This window comes from Schistocerca nitens, chromosome 9, assembly GCF_023898315.1.
Source record: "Schistocerca nitens isolate TAMUIC-IGC-003100 chromosome 9, iqSchNite1.1, whole genome shotgun sequence".
NCBI lineage: Eukaryota > Metazoa > Arthropoda > Insecta > Orthoptera > Acrididae > Schistocerca > Schistocerca nitens.
In genome coordinates this window covers 20,294,435-20,318,654 of record NC_064622.1, presented here as the reverse complement: position 1 = coordinate 20,318,654, position 24,220 = coordinate 20,294,435, and the positions used below count along the sequence as shown (strand labels likewise).

Below are 24,220 nucleotides of genomic sequence, written 5' to 3'. Positions count from 1 at the left end.
AATTTTTTTTAGCCTCTTATAGATTATCTAAAAACCTCTAGTCTACAGAATGAAGTTCATGACAGCTAATTTTCTGCCAATGTATTTATCAACAACTTCTACATCCCTGAGGGTTCACGATAGGAGCTATGGAATCCCACGAATGAGTGAATGAATGAAGCAGCAATTGAAGAATATAATTCTATAAAAATTAACACTGAAGGCCCTTGCATTCTACAATTGCCAAATTTGAGATGAATATGAATTACTGAAAACTTACTCAGTTTAGTACAATGTGTGATTTAGAGGAGGCATTACTTTTGTGTAAGGACATATGATTCCATTCAACTCTTTCCTTTCTTCTTTTCATATGAAAATACTGAGGTGGGTGTGGTATAATTAAATAGTTATACAAGGAGATTTGGTTCAGAATGTTAAGAATGTTGCATTTCATTAACATATACTGGAAAAGCAGTGCCACTCTAAAAGCATGATACTCACATACAATTTTAAGAAGTGATGCAAAAGAACTACAGTAGCTACATAGGAATCAGCCTATTGGATGTAGTGGGTAAAGTGTATTACAGAATTCTGCACAAGTGGAGTAAAGTGATATTATGAAGCTTGGTATGTTAGATAAAAATGAAATTTAGGAAAGGCAACATATCTCCTTTGATAAAGCATGTTAAATCATGACATATTTTTAACAACATTACAAAGCTTTTTAAAATTTTCATATTTAAACATTGTATCCATCATGAAGAAGAGGGCATACCCAGATTTTACTCTGAAAATAAAGCAAACTTGTGAGGTATAAATGGCAGCCCAACATAGGATGTCAAAAAAACAAAGTGGTCAAGATGGTTTCACTGCTAATTTATTACAGTACTGGTAAAATTATATGGGGATGCATGCTGAACTGTTATTACAGCTCAAAAGTTGTTGTTTTCTAAAAAGAACTTACAAAATTAAAAAATTATGTTATTTTCTAATATGATGAAAATGTCATGTCATGTCCGGATCAAAATGACTTCCTTTAACATTTCGGAAGTACATACCACGGACGTTAAAACTAGACAACAAAGCATATACATCCACTGTTGAAGTAAAAATAACTGCTTCAAAATAATATAATTTAATACTTCTTGCAAAATAATAATTGCTCAGAAGATGCTACGAGAAGGAAACTAAATATTCAAATTGATAAATGTTATGACATGCCTTAATAGAACTGGATTTTTGCCAACATTTGTACACAGGCAGTATTTTTCAATTACATGAAGGCAACTTACATCATCTTGGCTACGATGCCTAACAGGACGTAGACCTCCCAGGAAATCAGAGCCCTCTGTGTGCATGTGACAGTTCAGTGTGTAGAGAGTGTGACCCTGTAGAGCTGCAAGGTGCTGGACTACAGTTGTCTTTCCACAACCAGTTTCACCCACCAGAAGCACCGGTTCATCGAACTCAAATGCTTTATCTGCAACAAAGTGGTACGAGTTCGATATAGAACAGTTTTCAAACACACACAACATAAAACATTAAAAAAGACTGAGAGAGCTGCACAGATTACTGAACTGGTTACTGCACCTACAGCCCACAGCTGACATAAGTCAGAGCACTACAGCAAGCGTAGTGTGCAGTGACATTCAAATGGCACGCCCACAACTACTCGAAGCAGTCGCCAGGGGCAGCCTGGTCACCGACCGTTGTTTCCGAGTGCACCACGTGCCCACAGCATTACACCTACGACACCTGGTGTGGATAGCATCTTTATAAGGAGGTGCGTGGGACTCTGGGCCTTCAGTTGTCAGTAGTGTCGAGATGTGTAATATGCTTTCATATATTCTAGTTGATGTCACTCTGTCACTTAATAAATTTGTATCTCTTTCACAGTCGTGTCTTTTGTCAGTTTCCTTGTATGACGAGAAGTGGTGATGAGTGAGGATCGAATTTTCATACAACTCAGGTTTTGTGGTTCTCCTGCCGTTTGTCTCTCCCGTGCAAGATTTACTGCAGCTACTTCTGCAACAACAGCAGGTACATACAGCCATGCTGGAACAGTTATCAGCTACATTGAACCAAGCTGAGCGACTGGATATTTCCCCACAGCCACAAAGTTCCTTCGCAACGGTCGGTCCCTACACAGTCTCGGGAAAGAGTTCGCAATGAGTTCACCGATTCTTTTTGGTCACTTTCTGGTTATTGGCAACTGATACTCTTTTTCATTTTCCTTGTCTCGTTCATGGTCGGTCTGAGATAGCAGATGTGACTTCTGGGCCCTGTTGAAGATATTATCCATATAAGGCTTGCCTTGCACCCCAGTTTTGGAGAATGGTCCCCAGTCCGTGGCACAAACTTTCAAGGCCTTTGTGCACACAATGGCATTTGCTAGAGCACAGCACCTTCCTTCCATCCAGGGTTGCACAGGTACATAGACGATTTCCTGGCTGAGGAAATTCTCACATTTTTTTCAATCTCTTACAGAATGACTACAATGGGTCCAAGAGCCCTACTGAGCTCCGGCACATTCATCAGTCGTCTGCACTGCTCGTCCTTTTGCTGTTGGGCAAGTCCTCCCAGCAGTGCCAGTTTTGTCAACTTTCCTGGTCAGCACTCCAGCATGAGCCACAATGATTGGACGACACCCTCACTGAATTCTGGCCTTCATCCACAGCTGGTGTGGTCACCTGGTCTTCAAAGTTCGCACTGAAAATAGACCCGGGGCACGCCACCAGAATGAGTCGCATCCCACGATGGGGGTAGAGGCCGCTCCTCAGACTGTCAGCACAGTGCCTCATTCTCTGTCAGCCTCGACTGCTCCAGGTGTCGACCGGGCCGTGTCACGCCTGCCAACCCCGATGGTCGGGGCTTTGTGAGCACGGTGAACTGGTCTGCTCCATGCAGCCAGTGGTGGCATCTCCCACTATGCTAAGCAGGTGCTGTCAGCAGTGGGAACGGAGAGCCTCTCCTATACAGTCCACCGCCACTGCAGCCCGTGCCTCCACCCCTTGTTGTGGACTCCGACATCCAGGCAGCTGCTGCCCCTTGTTGCTGCTCTGGTCCACCAGTCCCCCTGGGGCCTGCTGGCAGCAGGCTTGCTCTCGTCCCACTCACTTCACCCATCCGGACAAATCGGGAACTTCTCGTACCTTCGGCTGCTGCCCTAAGCACTGCCATGGACATCTCTTCAGTAACATCATTGTGGACAGCAACGCCCGGTCTTTCCTCTCGGAAGGAAAGAGGAATGTAATAACCCACCATTTACTGCACCTACCGCATCAGCGGACTATGTCAGACCACTGCAGCAAGCTTAGTGTGCGCCAACATTCCAGCAGTGCACACGCAATTAACCATGGTGGCTGCCAGTGACAGCCCGGTCACCAACCACTGTCTCCAGGTCTGCTGTGCACACGCAGCACTACACCAGCAACACGTGACACGGATAGGACCTTCATAATGCCTGCACGCCCTCAGTTGCTAACAGTGTCGAGATGTGTAGTACGACATTCAGTGATCCAAGAATTTTTTATCTCTTTTACGGCCCTGTGTTTCCTTATGTTCCTAGTTAGAACAGAACTTTTGATGTTGTCATGTTTGGAAAGGGACCGGGGCCATAAATGTTTTGTATCATACATCTTACTTGCAATTTGTAAATACACTCCTGGAAATTGAAATAAGAACACCGTGAATTCATTGTCCCAGGAAGGGGAAACTTTATTGACACATTCCTGGGGTCAGATACATCACATGATCACACTGACAGAACCACAGGCACATAGACACAGGCAACAGAGCATGCACAATGTCGGCACTAGTACAGTGTATATCCACCTTTCGCAGCAATGCAGGCTGCTATTCTCCCATGGAGACGATCGTAGAGATGCTGGATGTAGTCCTGTGGAACGGCTTGCCATGCCATTTCCACCTGGCGCCTCAGTTGGACCAGCGTTCGTGCTGGACATGCAGACCGCGTGAGACGACGCTTCATCCAGTCCCAAACATGCTCAATGGGGGACAGATCCGGAGATCTTGCTGGCCAGGGTAGTTGACTTACACCTTCTAGAGCACGTTTGGTGGCACGGGATACATGCGGACGTGCATTGTCCTGTTGGAACAGCAAGTTCCCTTGCCGGTCTAGGAATGGTAGAACGATGGGTTCGATGACGGTTTGGATGTACCGTGCACTATTCAGTGTTCCCTCGACGATCACCAGTGGTGTACGGCCAGTGTAGGAGATCGCTCCCCACACCATGATGCCGGGTGTTGGCCCTGTGTGCCTCGGTCGTATGCAGTCCTGATTGTGGCGCTCACCTGCACGGTGCCAAACACGCATACGACCATCATTGGCACCAAGGCAGAAGCGACTCTCATCGCTGAAGACGACACGTCTCCATTCGTCCCTCCATTCACGCCTGTCGCGACACCACTGGAGGCGGGCTGCACGATGTTGGGGCGTGAGCTGAAGACGGCCTAACGGTGTGCGGGACCGTAGCCCAGCTTCATGGAGACGGTTGCGAATGGTCCTCGCCGATACCCCAGGAGCAACAGTGTCCCTAATTTGCTGGGAAGTGGCGGTGCGGTCCCCTACGGCACTGCGTAGGATCCTACGGTCTTGGCGTGCATCCGTGCATCGCTGCGGTCCGGTCCCAGGTCGACGGGCACGTGCACCTTCCGCCGACCACTGGCGACAACATCGATGTACTGTGGAGACCTCACGCCCCACGTGTTGAGCAATTCGGCGGTACGTCCACCCGGCCTCCCGCATGCCCACTATACGCCCTCGCTCAAAGTCCATCAACTGCACATACGGTTCACGTCCACGCTGTCGCGGCATGCTACCAGTGTTAAAGACTGCGATGGAGCTCCGTATGCCACGGCAAACTGGCTGACACTGACGGCGGCGGTGCACAAATGCTGCGCAGCTAGCGCCATTCGACGGCCAACACCGCGGTTCCTGGTGTGTCCGCTGTGCCGTGCGTGTGATCATTGCTTGTACAGCCCTCTCGCAGTGTCCGAAGCAAGTATGGTGGGTCTGACACACCGGTGTCAATGTGTTCTTTTTTCCATTTCCAGGAGTGTATAATATTGTGTTGTAAATTAAATGGTAAACAACATTTTGTAGTGTCCTAACAACAAAATGTATCAGTGTGTAGATCAACTCTATGTATCGTGTTTTTGTATGTATGTATGTATGTATGTACAGTGGATAACTGATCTGGTGCTAGTTACTATGTGAATATGCTGTAAATGTGTAACACAAAGCAATGTTGAAAAGTGGCTGCCGTTAAGTATGTCAGAAATGCAAGATGCTGTGCTGACAGCTGATTTTAAGTGAGCAATGACTGAACTGCATCGGAAAATGCATTTTGTTGTGTCTTAAGCTAACCACAACCTCATGATGTGCAGTTTGAGAAAACGACAGTCAGTTATCCATGGCAGAACAAAAATCACAATCGCTTTGTTGACAGAGATTAAAGCTAACCTCTACAAACAAACAACACAGAAAAAAATTCAGTTTCAGAGCTAGAAGCAAACTGGAATGTCTTGCTATAATCAGTTGTCTGAATCTATCCTTACTCTGGCTACATGAGCTGCTGCATTACCAACCAATGAGCACCCCTGGTAGGCACTTGGTTGCAGATTATAGGTAACATAAGCAGCTTCCAAATCCAAAAATGACATGGAACAAAAATAAGAGTAAATAAAGTCAATAAGATGATGAGAATGAAGTGATAAAAAGAAATTAGAGCAATTAATCGGACTCATTTGATTAAATTTAGAAATAAAAAAAAAATTGCTACATTTGATGAGATTCAACCCAATGACCTCCAACACATCAAGTTTGTACACTAACCATTATGCTATGCCACAACACTTGGTTAAGTAATTATATTTATGATTGTAGTACTCCCGTCACAGCGATGAATTGCAGTCTTCAAAAATTTGCCTTCTCGCAATGTTGTGCAAAGCTTATGTACTGTACGCAGATATCTTTCATTATGGTAAATATATATGTGATGCCGAATCACGTCTTGTGCAGAAGTACCCAGTAGTATTCGGTTACTGCTGTGAATGAAAACTGTATTTCATTAGAAGTTATATTTGCAACGAAACATGAAATAAAATTGCCATACCCATGATTCACGAAAGACAAACATTGCGAATGAATGCCCGAAACGCAACTGGAAGTGAACTGACCAGCTGTTGTGGCACTTTGGCAACAGCATATGGTTTGCACGTGATGTTTAGTGTTCTGATTGGAGGAAACAAGATCCAATACGTGAAGTGTGAATTATCAAGTAATTTTAATAAGACTATATTAATAATTGCCCCACGATCAATGTCAAGTTTAGCAGAAATGCAATGATATTTGATTTAAACTTTATTTTTTTTCTGAGAAAGTAACTTGAATTTCATTTTCCCTGTTAGATTGATTATATAACATCGTGGTGGTAAGTTCCTATGGGACCAAACTGCTGAGGTCATTGGTCCCTAGGCTTACACACTACTTAATCTAACTTAAACTAACTTACGCTAAGGAGAACACACACACCCATGCCCAAGGGAGGACTCTGATATGGGGGGGGATCCACAGTTGATTACATAACATGACAGTGTCTCCACAAACGGGACAACACTGTTTATTAGCTGATGGTTAAAGTACATAATTAAATCCGAATATTGGTTAAAGGAGAAGAAAACATTATTGTAAAAATACTTACATACAAGTACTGCCATTCTCCGCATAGCGTGTGTCCACACAATACCACTGTCTGGATTTTTACTGCTAAGAGCTTTAATTTTCTGCAGAATTGGCGACGTAACCAAGGATGTGTTGTCTGTGACTAAAAACAATTAAATGAACATATGTAATGTGAGAACAATTCGAAATGTAGAAAATTAGAACTGTAGTATGATAGAAGTATCACTGTCAAAGCCCTACATGCATAGATAACAATGGAAGAACACAACTAAAACTTCAAAAGAGCCTACATAAGATGTACAAATTTGCAGAAGAAATGTATTAACTATGGGAAAAGCAAATGCTTTCAGATTGTGCTCATTTGTACTCAGCTAATGGCATGCCACATCACGTGTACAACAGCTGAAGACTTACACGAAAACAGATTTTGTCGGTTGGGGGAGCTGCCAAAATGTTTCGTGATTACATTCCAGATCACTTCCTCCTCCTCCTTGCAGCGAACTCGACAGGCCAGTACGAGAAATCCTTCTTCAGCCATGTATTCTTTCCAGTCCTGGAAACCACTGCTGTGAGGAGCACGTCGGTACCTCTCCCCCCAGCGAAACAAGTCTCGAAGTGTCATGTATCCCTTATTTCCAGCAAAAGCAACACTGCTTCGCCGGTGGACCTAAATCAAACAATAATTATTGCTGCAACCATTTGTTAGAAAAGACAAACCAATGGTTAAGCTCTATCTTTATCTTTTACACACACACACACACACACACACACACACACACACACAAAGAGAGGGGGGGGGGGGAGAGAGAGAGAGAGAGAGAGAGAGAGAGAGAGAGAGAGAGAGAGAGAGAGAGAGAGAGAGTGCTTGTTAGGAGATGTGCTCGCTGGCTGAAGTTGTGTGATCCTGGATCCAGGCCACGAGCACATCTTGTCACTCACAGAATCTTACAAAGATGACATGTACCAGACTCATAAGTAATACAGCACCTTTTGCATGCACAGCAACAATGCATAAAAGGAACTACAATTCACGAATGAAGTTTGCAGAACAGACAACGTGTCATTCCTATCCTCTGATGCTGTATTTACTGGTGCATCTTTCATGAATTGACCTAAAGGGTGTGTATGGCATGTCAGTGGGGAATCTGTAAGCAGCAGGAGGAATTTTCAGACAATGTTTCTCGATTCAGATTAAGCTTGACTACAAACACAGAGCACACTAAAGAACTGTCAGATTTGAAAGTTGCGCGACTGTTGGCATGCGAGTGGTGCCAAGACTGCCATGACCACAGGACAATCTGTCTGTACACAAAAGGAGACAAATGTTAAGTAGTGAGTTAACAACCACTAATACCAACAATGCAAGACAGGGCTTTGTTACCATGTAAGTGACAGTGCCAATAGGCATCTGTGCAAAAAGGCACTCACACAGTTAGGTGATATCAGTTTTGATACATAATGATCTGCACAATAGCTATAATGTCATTTTACTAAAAGCTACCATTTTTTATCATATAACAGGCCACCCTCAGGTATAAAAAATGACATCAATTACAGGACACGATTTGATGCAAGTCCTTTTTTTTTATATACCTGAGAATGGTCTGTTGTTTATCTAACACCATTAGTTTTTTAATAAAGTGGTATTACAGCTACTGTGCAAAGCATGATTTTTCAGAACTCAACAGTGACAAATCCAGCTACAGGTCACAGTTGACACCATCCACATATTTTCAAGTAACAAAGTGCTGACTTAAAATGTCCACACAACAAGGGGGCTCCCTCTCATCTTTTAGTCTGAGTGACCTGCACTTCCCTTATAACCCTTTCCAATCTATTCCTCTCTCCTTCTCGAGGAAGGAACTATTAGTTCTAAAAGCTAGGGCAGTGTCACGTTATGTATCTACAAGATTAGATGTGCTTCACATTCCAACTGATCCATAGTGAGGATATTCTCTGGGATGTGGAACATGACAGAAAACAAGAATACACAATAAACATTTACAAAACAAGAACAGATGTGCTAATGTACCTCTCACAGATCCCAAATGAAATTGCCCTTGTAGATGTGGAATCAGGAAAAGAAAACCACACACTTTAAACATATTTGAAAGGATATAAAACTTGTCGCCAAATATTAAATGTTCAATACACTTAAGTATGCATGATAATTCTTAGGCTATTGTAGCCAGGCATCAACAAATGCAAAAAATAAAAATAAAATACATTTATAGCACTTATTTACAATGACTGCATTACTACACAGAATTAGTACAGAAGTACACAATAACAACATAAACACATCAATCGCTTCTGCTAAGAAATTCATCAAAAGAGTAGAAGGAGCCGACCACCAATAAATCCCTTAGACTCTTCTCAAACTGAACTTTTCCTTCTTACCACACAGTTGCCTCTGCCATCATCTGCTGCTGCTCACAGTCTGGCTTCTGCTGTTGACGTGTGTGTGTGTGGGGGGGGGGGGGGGGGCGGGGGGGGGCTATTTTCAAGAAAGACCTGATTGGCAGAAAGCTCATTTTGTGACAGTCTTTCTGTTGTGCCTATCAGCGACTCAGTATTGCCGCTATATGGTGAGTAGCAAGTGAGTAGCAACTATCCTTTTGGTTGGTTGGTTGGTTTTTGGGGAAGGAGACCAGACAGCGTGGTCATCGGTCTCATCGGATTAGGGAAGGTTGGGGAAGGAAGTCGGCCGTGCCCTTTCAGAGGAACCATCCCGGCATTTGCCTGGAGTGATTTAGGGAAATCACGGAAAACCTAAATCAGGATGGCCGGACGCGGGATTGAACCGTCGTCCTCCCGAATGCGAGTCCAGTGTCTTACCACTGCGCCACCTCGCTCGGTAACTATCCTTTTCATAATATTCTTATTACTAGTTAAACTTTTTCATTAAACAGTCCTCTGCAGTACGTTCTTGAGCTCACACCGCAAATAATTCGTACTGCACATTTTTGGGTTCGAAAAGCTTTAGTTCTGTTTGATAAGTAACCCCAGAAAATAATCCTGTATGACATTATGGACTGAAGGTAGCTTTTTTATCGTCAATGTCTGACAACATACGCATAGCAAAGAGAGATTTGGTTAGGCACTTCAGCAGTTCTGAGCATATGCTCTCCAGAGCTACACTTATTATCAACCTGTAATGCCAAGAATATAACACTGTCAACATCACCTATTTGTCTGTCATCATATTTTAGGTATGTCATAGTAGGAATTCTTTTGCAAGTTATGAACTGCATATAGCATGTTTTTTCAATGTTTAGTGACCAAGAATTGGTTAGGAATCATTTACTGCTGCAGCCCCCTTAGATTGTTTGCAGATGACGCTGTAATTTACCGTCTAGTAAAATCATCAGACAATCAGTTCCAATTACAAAATGATCTAGAGGGAATTTCTGTTTGGTGCAAAAAGCGGCAATTACCACTAAACAAAGAAAAGTGCAAGGTCATCCACATGGGTACTAAAAGAAATCCAATAAATTTTGGGTATACGATAAATCACAAATCTAAGGGCTGTTAATTCAACTAAATACCAAGGAATTACAATTATGAGCAATACAAAATTGTTAAGGCTTACGTGGCCACTTGTTGACAAACTGCCTATTGGCTTCTGTCTCGGGTTCTTCGGCCGACGTTCATCTAATGATTTTTCTGACGTTTCGCCAGCACGAGTGGCTGGCATTGTCAAAGCTTCACCCTTCATTGCCGGTGGTGAACTGGAGGCGAGCTCACGGCCGCAGACTATATGTACCTGGCGCGCCAACGTCCGAGGGCTTCTCCGCGGTCATTTCTGGTGCAGTTCTCCTCTTGCTACCTGCGACTGTCATTCGCTGCAGTACGGGAAGCCAGGATCCGTTTACCTTAAGGCTTTCCTCTTTCTTGTTGAAACTGTTCGCGTGTTTTTGGATTTCTACAGCTTCTCTGAACAAGCGCGTGTGATAGTGCTTCTCTACAGCCAGAACTTCCGTGTCGGCGAATTTTATTACGTGGTCGGTCTCATTCAGTGCGTGCTCTGCCACGGCCGATTTCTCCACCTGCCCCAACCTGCAATGTCGCTTATGCTCTTTGATCCTGGTGTTAATGGATCGTCCAGTCATTCCGACATAAACTTTTCCGCATGTGCACGGTATACGGTATATTCCTGACATTGCAAGTGGGTCTCTTTTCTCCTTCGCCGATCTAAGACACTCTTTGATCTTCCTTGTCGGTTTGAAAATCGTCTTTACGCCGTGTTTGCGCAATATACGGCCGATTCTGTCCGTCACTCTGGGAATGTATGGCAGAAAGGCCATACCCGACATTTCTTTTTCTGGTTCCTTACTTCGCCGAGTGTTTGGCTCTGTTACACTTCTAATGTAATTTGTGGAGTACCCATTGCTCCTCAGAACAGTTTCCAGGTGTTGCATTTCTTGTTTGAGGTGTTGAGGCTCACATATTCGTCCTGCTCTCGTTACGAGCGTACTAATCATGCCTCTTTTCTGGCTCGGGTGGTGGTTTGACAGTTTGTGCAGGTATCGGTCCGTGTGTGTCGGTTTTCGATACACGCTGTGTCCCAGGTTTTCGCCGTCCCTTGTGACCAGCACATCTAGAAATGGCAGTTTCCTGTCCTTTTCTACCTCCATGGTAAATGTTATGTTGGCATGGAGGCTGTTCAAGTGTCTCAGGAATTCACCGAGCTGTTCTTCACCATGGCTCCACACCACGAAAGTATCATTGACGTACCTGTACCACACCTTAGGTTTGCAAGTCGCCGAGTCCAGTGCCTGTGCTTCGAATTGTTCCATGAAGAAGTTGACCACCACTATGGAGGACATCATTGCCAACACCGAAGCAGCCATTCGGACCCTTCCTTGTGAAAGGGCAGTGGAAATACGCACTGAAACAGCCAGGATACTGCGCCGAGCAAAACCACCAGCTTGCAACCTGAAGAAAGAAGAGGTACAAGCCATTACGAATCTCAACGCCGACAAGAGTATATTGGTACTGCCTGCTGATAAGGGGAATGCGACCGTCGTAATGAAGACCGAAGATTATGAGCAAACGATCCGAGACCTATTAGATCCGACGACGTACCGAAAACTAAGCGCAGATCCGACGCAGCGTATCACACGGAATACAAATCGATTAATCAAGGCGTCTTCTCTGCCGGCAGACATACAGAGAAACCTGCGCAACACAGAAGCCCTACCACCTCGGCTGTATGGATTACCCAAGATCCATAAGAACAACATTCCACTGAGACCGATCGTTAGCGCTCCTGGCTCACCAACGTATAAACTGGCGAAACACTTGGCCTCTCTGCTCCAGCCACACGTGGGAAAGACCGACACATACATTAAGGACTCAGGACATTTCATTGAGAAGCTGAAGAAACTGAAACTTGCGCCAAACGACATCCTGGTCAGTTTTGATGTTGTTTCGTTATTTACGAAAGTGCCACTCAGCGACGCTCTGGAGCACATCGGTTCCATGTTCCCGCAAGACATCAAAAAGCTCTTCCATGCATGTCTCACCACGAGCTATTTCACGTGGAATGGCGATTTCTACGAACAGCTGGAAGGCGTCGCCATGGGTAGTCCTCTCAGTCCAGTGGTGGCCAACTTCTTCATGGAACAATTCGAAGCACAGGCACTGGACTCGGCGACTTGCAAACCTAAGGTGTGGTACAGGTACGTCGATGATACTTTCGTGGTGTGGAGCCATGGTGAAGAACAGCTCGGTGAATTCCTGACACACTTGAACAGCCTCCATGCCAACATAACATTTACCACGGAGGTAGAAAAGGACAGGAAACTGCCATTTCTAGATGTGCTGGTCACAAGGGATGGCGAAAACCTGGGACACAGCATGTATCGAAAACCGACACACACGGACCGATACCTGCACAAACTGTCAAACCACCACCCGAGCCAGAAAAGAGGCATGATTAGTACGCTCGTAACGAGAGCAGGACGAATATGTGAGCCTCAACACCTCAAACGAGAAATGGAACACCTGGAAACTGTTCTGAGGAGCAATGGGTACTCCACAAATTACATTAGAAGTGTAACAGAGCCAAACACTCGGCGAAGTAAGGAACCAGAAAAAGAAATGTCGGGTACGGCCTTTCTGCCATACATTCCCAGAGTGACGGACAGAATCGGCCGTATATTGCGCAAACACGGCATAAAGACGATTTTCAAACCGACAAGGAAGATCAAAGAGTGTCTTAGTTCGGAGAAGGAGAAAAGAGACCCACTTGCAATGTCAGGAATATACCGTATACCTTGCACATGCAGAAAAGTTTATGTCGGAATGACTGGACGATCCATTAACACCAGGATCAAAGAGCATAAGCGACATTGCAGGTTGGGGCAGGTGGAGAAATCGGCCGTGGCAGAGCACGCACTGAATGAGACCGACCACGTAATAAAATTCGCCAACACGGAAGTTCTGGCTGTAGAGAAGCACTATCACACGCGCTTGTTCAGAGAAGCTGTAGAAATCCAAAAACACGCGAACAGTTTCAACAAGAAAGAGGAAAGCCTTAAGGTAAACGGATCCTGGCTTCCCGTACTGCAGCGAACGACCGTCGCAGGTAGCAAGAGGAGAACCGCACCGGAAATGACCGCGGAGAAGCCCTCGGACGTTGGCGCGCCAGGTACATATAGTCTGCGGCCGCGAGCTCGCCTCCAGTTCACCACCGGCAATGGAGGGTGAAGCTTTGACAATGCCAGCCACTCGTGCTGGCGAAACGTCAGAAAAATCATTAGATGAACGTCGGCCGAAGAACCCGAGACAGAAGCCAATAGGCAGTTTGTCAATTATGAGCAACTTAAACTGGAAAGACTACATAGATAGTATTGTGGGGAAGGCGAAACAAAGACTGCGCTTTCTTGGCAGAGCACTTAGAAGATGCGACAAACCCACTAAAGAGACAGCCTGCATTACACTTGTCCGTCCTCTGCTGGAACATTGCTGCACAGTATGGGATCCTTACCATGTAGGACTGACGAAGGACATCGAAAAAGTGCAAATAGGGGCAGCTCGTTTCATGTTATCATGCTATAGGGGTGAGAGTGTCACTGACATGATACGCGAGTTGGGGTGGCAGTCACTGAAACAAAGGCGGTTTTCTTTGCAGCGAGATCTATTTAAGAAATTTCAATCACCAACTTTCTCTTCTGAATGTGTAAATATTTTGTTGACACCCACCTATGTAGGGAGAAATGATCATCATAATAAAATAAGAGAAATCATAGCTCAAATGGAAAGATTTAGATGCTCCTTTTTCCCAAGTGCCATTCGAGACTGGAATGGAAGAGAAGTAGTATGAAAATGGTTCGATGAACCTTCTGCCAAGCACTTAAGTGTGATTTGCAGAGTAACCATGTAGATGTAGATTAATGTTATGAAAATTTCATAAGCCGACCTTTGTAAGACTATACTTGATTTGTTATTTCTTGCAGTCTTTGTATCATCTGCTAACAAAACAAACTTGGCATCTGGTAATGTTACTGATGAAAGCTCATTGGTATACACAAGGAAAACTAAGGTCCCTGAGATGGAACTTGGGGTGACACCCCATGTTATTGGTTCCCAGTTGGATGATGGCTGACAGCTTAATACACGTCTCTTTCCTATTGGTGCCCTTTGTTTTCTGTCTTTGAACCATTTTTGCAGCATTTCCTGATACACTGTAATATTATAATTTACTTAAAAGCATACTGTCATTTACACAGTCAAATGCTTTTGACATATCACAAAACATACCAGTAGCCAGTAATTTATTGTCTACTGAATTAAGTACATTCTAACTGTGCCTTCTCAATATCAGAATCCTTTAGAGATCCAAATTGTGACTTGGGTAATATTTTATCTGTGGTCTTTTGGTTAAGAAGACAACTGTTTATTACCTTTTCTAAAATTTCTGAGAATCTGGGCAAAAGTGATATTGGATGGAAGTTTGATGGTATTTCTGTATCTCCTTTCTTACACAAAGGCTTAACTACAGCATATTTCAACCATTCAAGAAATGTTCCACTGATAAAAGACTGGTTACACAGGTAACTTAAAATTTCACTAAACTCAGAGCCACGCTGTTTAATCAACTTTGTTGACATATTATCATAGCCACAAGATTATTTTTATTCTAAGGATTATGGTAGACATTTCTTCTGCTGTTGCTGTGAGGGTTGTACTCGTGTTATTGTAGTTATTTGTAGTGACTGGTCTAAGATGTTCTGTGGCAGCATCTACTGAACATGACACTCCCTCTTTTCAGTAGCAGTTATGAACTGCTTATTGAAAAGTCATGAACACTGAACACACCTGTTACCCATGTATCATTTACTCTTAATGCTATGTGCTCCTCTTCATCTCTAGTTCTATCAGTCTCTCCCTTCATTATATTCCATATTATATTTATTTTGTTATCTTTTTCTGATAACGCATGATGTCTCTATTACTATCTTCAATGTTTTGCCATATGTTTTGTATCGATCTATAGTATTTAGATCACACAATGAAAAATCCAGTATAGAATGCAACAATATTATGAAAAGGAAAGTTGCTACTCACCATATAGCAGAGATGCTGAGTCACAGATAGAGACAACAAAAGAGACTGTCAGAAATAAAGCTTTCAGCCAAAAAGGCCTGAGTCAATAACAGACAAGACACACACACACACACACACACACACACACACACACACGTGGAAATGCAACTCACTCACACATGGCTGCAGTCTCAAGCAACTGAAGCCACACTGCAAGCAGCAGCACCAGTGCAGTCAGGAGGTGGTGACTGGGTGGGGGTAAGGAGGAGGCTGGGGTGCGTGGGGAAGGGGAGGGACAGTACGGTAGGGGTGGCGGACAATGAAGTGCCGGTGGGGAGAGGGTATGACAGCTACGTGCAATCGGGAGGTTAGATGGAGGATAGAGGGCAGGTGATAGGTGGGTGGGGTGGGGGTTAGCAGAAATGGAGAGAAGTTAGAAGACAGGGTGCGATGGTGGACTGAGGGCTGTGTAGTGCTGGAATGGGAACAGGGAAGGGGCTGGAAGCGAGAGGACAATGATTACCAAGGGTTGAGGCCAGGAGAGTTATAGGACCGTAGGATATATTGCAGGGAAAGTTCCCATCTGCGCAATTCAGAAAAGCTGGTGTTGGTGGGAAGGATCCATTCGGCACAGGCTGTGAAGCAGTCACTGAAATGAAGGATGTCATGTTTGGCAGCGTGTTCAGCAACGGGGTGGTCCACTTGTTTCTTCACCACAGTTTGTCAGTGGCCATTCATGCAGACAGACAGCTTGTTGGTTGTCATGCCCACAGAGAATACAGCACAGTGGTTTTAGCTTAGCTTGTAAGATCACATGACTGGTTTCACAGTTAGCCCTGCATTTGATACGATACGTGATGCTTATGCCAGACTAGAGTAGGTGGTGATGGGAGGACGTATGAGACAGGTCTTGCATCTAGTTTGTATCAGTATTAACATTTAGCAAAAGGAACTGCATATCATGGTCTGAGAGGTTACTTTTTATTGGTTTTTATAATATAATTTTGTTCATTAGGCATTTCTATAAAGGTATTATCAATGGCCATCTTTGACCCCTTAGCTGTTCTTGCTGGAAAGTTAGTGAATAAATTTGAAAGACAATGCTGCTGACTGCAATAAGTTGTTAGTAGAAGAGTTTTCAAGAAAATCTACATTAAAATCACCAGCAACCACTAATTCTTTCTTTTCTGTTGCTAAATAGGACAGTAGGGCTTGAAAGTGATTTACGAACAGATTGAAAACATCTGCTGGTACTCAGTATATACTTACTATTATGAATGATTTACTATGAAATTCTACTTCTGCTGCACATGCTTCCATATGCTGCTCTAGATAGTATTTATGAATTTCTACGTTATTAAATTTATGGAAATTCCTGATGGATGAGGCAACTCCTCCATCCTCCATTTCTGTCCTACAAAAGTGAGAAGTTAATTTAAATCCTGCCGCACTTGACACATCTGTACCAGTGGTCATACGATTTTCAGATGGTCATACGATTTTCAGAGAGGCAGATTGGCATGTTCCAAGACATGTTCCACATCCTGGAGGACCTCCTCACTACGGATCAATTGGAATGAAAGTAAATCTAATCTAATCTAAAGATTATGTCAGCCAGGTTGGATGACTCTTAATTCGTCAAAGCACGTAAGTAGTTCAAAAATTTTGCTTCTTAGTCCTCGAATTTTTTGATGCACTAAAAACAGTTGGCATTTCACACTGATTGAGATAAAACTCGGTGGAAATAAACAGACGGTACTGGTATATCACCTCCTGGAGATTAGCAAGTGCCACCAATTCTGCCTCATAATTTTATAGTTTCCTTAAGATACTTTCAATATTTATACAATTAACTACTTTATTTTGTTTATAACTTATGTAGTATTTTTTTCACAAGGTTCTATCATTTGTAGATCCTACAATGTGTATGACCTGCTGTGTATATGAGAAGAAAAGTTTCCAATAAGCCAATGTGGTGGAATCATATTTGACCACTTCCTGTCTGTAAAACAGTAACAGGCAGAATAATTTTACTTTTTTCCTCCTGGCTCCACAGAAGAATATTTAGTTAAACAGGGAGGAGCTAATCACAAGTCAGTTAAAAAGAAATAACAATATTCACATGACATACACACGTTTTGTACATCTCTGGGGACAAGGATACATAAACACGATTTATTTAAATAACTAATGTTACAGTTACTCCTTACATTTGAGAGTCCAACGTTAACACATAATTTTATTTTGTGCAAAATCCAGATTTAGGCACCATGAAGTCACAGAGGAAATTAATTCAAGTAACACAATTACGAAAAGATATGCTACTGACTGATTGGATTGACTGACTAATTCTATTATTAGTTCATGAAACAATTTACATTGTATGGATTTCATCATGAAAAACATTGAAATTTTTATGGTTTAAGATTAATTTCTTATACACTAATTGGCAATGGATTTTGTGAACTAGTTACATTTGTTTTCTAATAGTCTTTGCTAATTATTATTTCCATATACACATTATAAAGAGTACTTCTTATAATACGTAATATGCTTTAAAGTAGGTACTCCATTACCATGTAAAAATTTTTTGTTTGTACACAATTTTCCAGTTTTGTTTTGAAAGAGTATCTATGTCTTTCATATGCTGTGGTAATTTATTATATAACACGATAGCAATGTTCAATAAACTCTGCTGAGTTCTAACTTTATTTTTTCTGTCCAGATGCAAACTGTACCATTTCCTGGTTTTATAATCATACACTAATCAATTTTTAACATGGTGGTCAAAATTTTTTTAACGTACATAACACTTGGTTCAAGAATCATAAAAAAAGGTTGTATACCTGGAAGAATCCTGGAGATACTAAAAGGTATCAGATAGATTATATAATGGTAAGACAGAGATTTAGGAACCAGGTTTTAAATTGTAAGACATTTCCAGGGGCAGATGTGGATTCTGACCACAATCTATTGGTTATGAACTGCAGATTGAAACTGAAGAAACTGCAAAAAGGTGGGAATTTAAGGAGATGGGACCTGGATAAACTGACTAAACAAGAGGTTGTAGAGTGTTTCAGGGAGAGCATAAGGGAACAATTGACAGGAATGGGGGAAAGAAATACAGTAGAAGAAGAATGGGTAGCTCTGAGGGATGAAGTAGTGAAGGCAGCAGAGGATCAAGTAGGTAAAAAGACGAGGGCTAATAGAAATCCTTGGGTAACAGAAGAAATATTGAATTTAATTGATGAAAGGAGAAAATATAAAAATGCAGTAAATGAAGCAGGCAAAAAGGAATACAAACGTCTCAAAAATGAGATCGACAGGAAGTGCAAAATGGCTAAGCATACATGGCTAGAGGACAAATGTAAGGATGTAGAGGCTTATCTCACTAGGGGTAAGATAGATACTGCCTACAGGAAAATTAAAGAGACCTTTGGAGAGAAGAGAACCACTTGTATGAATATCAAGAGCTCAGATGGCAACCCAGTTCTAAGCAAAGAAGGGAAGGCAGAAAGGTGGAAGGAGTATATAGAGGGTTTATACAAGGGCAATGTACTTGAGGACAATATTATGGAGATGGAAGAGGATGTAGATGAAGACGAAATGGGAGATAAGATACTGCGTGAAGAGTTTGACAGAGCACTGAAAGACCTGAGTCGAAACAAGGCCCCGGGAGTAGACAACATTCCATTAGAACTACTGATGGCCTTGGGAGAGCCAGTCATGACAAAACTCTACCATCTGGTGAGCAAGATGTATGAGACAGGCGAAATACCCACAGACTTCAAGAAGAATATAATTAATTCCAATCCCAAAGAAAGCAGGTGTTGACAGATGTGAAAATTACCGAACTATCAGTTTAATAAGTCACAGCTGCAAAATACAAATCGAATTCTTTACAGACGAATGGAAAAACTGGTAGAAGCGGACCTCGGGGAAGATCAGTTTGGATTCCGTAGAAATGTTGGAACACGTGAGGCAATACTAACCTTACGACTTATCTTAGAAGAAAGATTAAGAAAAGGCAAACCTACGTTTCTAGCATTTGTAGACTTAGAGAGAGCTTTTGACAATGTTAACTGGAATACTCTCTTTCAAATTCTGAAGGTGGCAGGGGTAAAATACAGGGAGCGAAAGGCTATTTACAATTTGTACAGAAACCAGATGGCAGTTATAAGGGTCGAGGGACATGAAAGGGAAGCAGTGGTTGGGAAAGGAGTGAGACAGGGTTGTAGCCTCTCCCCGATGTTATTCAATCTGTATATTGAGCAAGCAGTAAAGGAAACAAAAGAAACATTCGGAGTAGGTATTAAAATTCATGGAGAAGAAGTAAAAACTTTGAGGTTCGCCGATGACATTATAATTCTGTCAGAGACAGCAAAGGACTTGGAAGAGCAGTTGAACGGAATGAACAGTGTCTTGAAAGGAGGATATAAGATGAACATCAACAAAAGCAAAACGAGGATAATGGAATGTAGTCGAATTAAGTCGGGTGATGTTGAGGATATTGGATTAGGAAATGAGACACTTAAAATAGTAAAGGAGTTTTGCTATTTGGGAAGCAAAATAACTGATGATGGTCGAAGTAGAGAGGATATAAAATGTAGACTGGCAATGGCAAGGAAAGCGTTTCTGAAGAAGAGAAATTTGTTAACATCAAGTATGGATTTAAGTGTCAGCAAGTCGTTTCTGAAAGTATTTGTATGGAGTGTAGCCATGTATGGAAGTGAAACATGGACAATAACCAGTTTGGACAAGAAGAGAATAGAAGCTTTCGAAATGTGGTGCTACAGAAGAATGTTGAAGATTAGCTGGGTAGATCACATAACTAATGAGGAGGTACTGAATAGAATTGGGGAGAAGATGAGTTTGTGGCACAACTTGACAAGAAGAAGGGACCGGTTGGTAGGACATGTTCTGAGACATCAAGGGATCACCAATTTAGTATTGGAGGGCAGCGTGGAGGGTAAAAATCGTAGAGGGAGACCAAGAGATGAAAACACTAAGCAGATTCAGAAGGATGTAGGTTGCAGTAGGTACTGGGAGATAAAGAAGCTTGCACAGGATAGAGTAGGATGGAGAGCTGCATCAAACCAGTCTCAGGACTGAAGAGCACAACAACAACAAACACTCTGAAAAATATATTCACAAGCTACAGTTAATACTTCCAGCATTTTATAATGTTTGAGTCAGTGAGCAGTTTTTCCACTCTTGGTCATTATATGTATTGCTCCTTTTTGCATTCTGAATATAGCTTGAATATTTTTCTTATTCATTCCCCAAAAAAATTATTCCATAGCTAATAACAGAATGAATATAAGCAAAATACACTGATCTGATTAATGAAATATCACATACTGATGTAAGAATTCGGAAGCATAGCATACTGTAGAGATTCTATTACTAAGTATTTTCACACGTTCTTCCCAACGTAACTGACAGTCAACATGCATTCCCAGAAAGTTTGTACTTTCCACACATTATCTAACTTCATTATTTATTTTCAGGTTGTGTAATCTGGCTTTTTGGTTATGTAGAAGTTCATAGTGCTTGTTTCCTTTATAGTAAGTGTTACTCTATTGTTTATTTTCCATGCGCATATGCAGCTAAGTGTTTCTTCAGGTTTCTCTCTTAGTGCTTCAAGTGATTTCTCAGTGATCAGTACGTTACAGTATCTTCAAACAATGCTGTTTGTCAACATTTGATACTTTATGTATCCCTATATTTATATATTTGGGGTCAGAATTATGTTTGAATATATTTTTGGAGCTACTTGATATTTGGGTAATTTCAGTCAAATGCACTATATTTTCTAGATATGATTGAAACCACTTTATCAACCCCCCCTCCCCCCAACCAATAGCAGTTCATTTAGCTTATTTAACAGTATTTTGTGCTCAGCTGTGTCGAAAGATTTAGTTAGATCAAATAATATACCTGCTGTATGATTTCCTCTATCCAATGCATCTAGGACATGTTCTGTTAGATATGCTGTTCCCAATTCAGTACCATTCCCTGCTTGGAAACTGAACTGGTCACTAAAAAAGAAGTTGTACTTATTTAAATAGTCCACAAGTCTACCTTTTATCACAGTTCCAGAGAAGGAAAGATGCCACTCACCATATAGCGGAGATGCTGAGCCGCGATAGGCACAATAAAATGATCCACACAATTTTAGCTTTCGGCCATTAAGGCCTTTGTCAGCAGTAGACACAAAAACAAACACACACACACACACACACACACACACACACCACACATACACACACACACACACACACACACACACGCGCGCGCGCGCGCAAACACAACTTGCACACACGTCTGCATTGTCAGAGAACTGAAACCACACTGCGAGCAGAAGCACTAGTGCATGATGGGAGTGGCGACTGGATGGGGGTAAGGAGGAGGCTGGGGCAGGGAGGGGGAGGGATAGTATGGTGGGAGTGGCGGACAGTGAAGTGTTGCAGTTTAGACAGAGGGCAGGATAGAACGTGCGGAGGGGGAAGGTGGTAAGTAGCGGAAAGGAGAGAAATAAAAAGAAATAAAAAGACTGGGTGTGGCGGTGAAATGACGGCTGTGTAGTGCTGGAATGGGAACAGGGAGGGGGCTGGATGGGTGAAGACAGTGACTAACGAAGGTTGAGGCCAGGAGGGTTACGGGAATGTAGGATGTATTGCAGGTAAAGTTCCCACCTGCGCAATTCAGAAAAGCTGGTGTTGGTGGGAAGGATCCAAATGGCACAGGCTGCAAAGCAGTCATTGAGATGAGTGATATCATGTTTAGCAGTGTGTTCAGCAACAGGGGGTCCACCTGTTTTTTGGCCACAGTTTGTCAGTGGCCGTTCATGCGGACAGACAGCTTGTTGGTTGTCATGACTACATAGAATGCAGCACAGTAGTTGCAGCTTAGCTTGTAAATCACATGACTGGTTTCACAGGTAGCCCTACCTTTGAAAAATACAGGGAGCGAAAGGCTATTTACAATTTGTACAGAAACCAGATGGCAGTTATAAGAGTCGAGGGGCATGATAGGGTATCAGTGGTTGGGAAGGGAGTGAGACAGGGTTGTAGCCTATCCCCGAAGTTATTCAATCTGTATATTGAGCAAGTAGTAAAGGAAACAAAAGAACAGTTTGGAGTAGGCATTAAAATCCATGGAGAAGAAATAAAAACTTTGAGGTTCGCCGATGACATTGTAATTCTGTCAGAGACAGCAAAGGACTTGGAAGAGCAGCTAAACGGAATGGACAGTGTCTTGAAAGGAGGATATAAGATGAACATCAACAAAAGCAAAACGAGGATAATGGAATGTAGTCGAATTAAGTCTGGTGATCCTGCAGGAATTAGATTACGAAATGAGACACTTAAAGTAGTAAAGGAGTTCTGCTATTTGGGGAGCAAAATAACTGATGATGGTCGAAGTAGAGAGGATATAAAATGTAGACTGGCAATGGCATGGAAAGCGTTTCTGAAGAAGAGAAATTTGTTAACATCGAGTATAGATTTAAGTATTAGGAGTCGTTTCTGAAAGTATTTGTATGGAGTGTAGCCATGTATGGAAGTGAAACATGGACGATAAATAGTTTGGACAAGAAGAGAATAGAAGCTTTTGAAATGTGGTGCTACAAAAGAATGGTCAGGATTAGATGGGTAGATCACATAACTAATGAGGAGGCATTGAATAGAATTGGGAAGAAGAGGAGCTTGTGGCACAACTTGACAAGAAGAAGGGACCGGTTGGTAGGACATGTTCTGAGGCATCAAGGGATCACATATTTAGCATTGGAGGGCAGCGTGGAGGCTCAAAATCGTAGAGAGAGACCGAGAGATGAATACACTAAGCAGATTCAGAAGGATGTAGGGTGCAGTAAGTACTGAGAGACGAAGAAGCTTGCACAGGATAGAGTAGCATGGAGAGCTGCATCAAACCAGTCTCAGGACTGAAGACCACAACCACAACATTGGTGTCTCAATTCTACTGCAGTTAACTCAAAATAGTTCTCTTCACTGATTGCACATAGATCACTTCTAACATTATACGGATAGTTTTGTTTCACATAGATACAACACCCTCCACACTTTACAAATGCACAGGCTAAACTTTAAGACGTTAAATAATTAATTTCCGATTCTTTGCACAGTGTTCTGTGATACAAACAACAGAGCTGTCTATGACCTCCAGTTCAATCTCTAGCTGTTGCACTTTATTTTTTAGACACTGACTATTTTGGTGAACAATTGTTGGCTTATTTTTACTACATTCAGCACTTTCTCTTCTATTTGCTCTATTGTCCTTTTGCACAAGTTTGTTGGTTTGTTATTTCAAACATATTCATGTATTTTATTTTCACGGGACATTTTAGGTTTATCACCCCTTCGGACCCTATCAGTTTTCCTTATTTTTAATTATTTTACAAATGTTCACAATCATTTGCCTAAAAGTCATTGAGCTAAGTCTATAAGGGGCATTCAAATGAAACCCAGTCACTAGTGTAAAGTAATGACACTTTTATTAACTCAAAAATGTAGCTATACACGGTATACATATAGTCACCGAAACTGTTGGCACATTTATCCCATTGCGACACTAGCTGGCCGATTCCATCCTTGAAGAAGCTAGTAGGCTGCTGTCGGATCCAGACCTGGAGCCAGTCACAAACTTCGTCGCCAACTGTGAATCGATTGCTCCTTTCAAAGAATTGTTTGCGCCTTTCCACAACACTTTAACGACTGAGACTGTCCTCACGGTACACAGCCTTCATCCGTCGATACATTTCATGGCCTCCAACTCCCTCCACTGCCAAAAATCGAATTACTCCTCGTTGTTCCTGCTTAGTCACCTGCACGTTCAGTACTGGACGATAACTTGTGTGACCACCTTCTCTTCGTTGTGAAATCACACTGCAGCTACACAACATCAAACATTGCACACGCGTCAGTCTCTCTACCACCCGCAGTTACGTGGTGCCACCTTACG

At 42.5% G+C, this 24,220-nt stretch overlaps 1 protein-coding gene across 1 annotated transcript in view; it reads right to left on the bottom strand.

The window, feature by feature from the left end:
• Nucleotides 1-24,220, bottom strand: part of LOC126203510 (midasin-like) — a 311,918-nt gene that overhangs the window by 159,283 nt on the left and 128,415 nt on the right. Inside the window, exons 21-23 of the mRNA XM_049937836.1 lie at nt 7,100-7,352; nt 6,705-6,827; nt 1,272-1,459 (exon numbers count right to left, since the gene is read on the bottom strand). Coding sequence (XP_049793793.1) covers nt 1,272-1,459; nt 6,705-6,827; nt 7,100-7,352 — 564 coding nt within the window. The remainder of the gene's footprint in view (nt 1-1,271; nt 1,460-6,704; nt 6,828-7,099; nt 7,353-24,220) is intronic.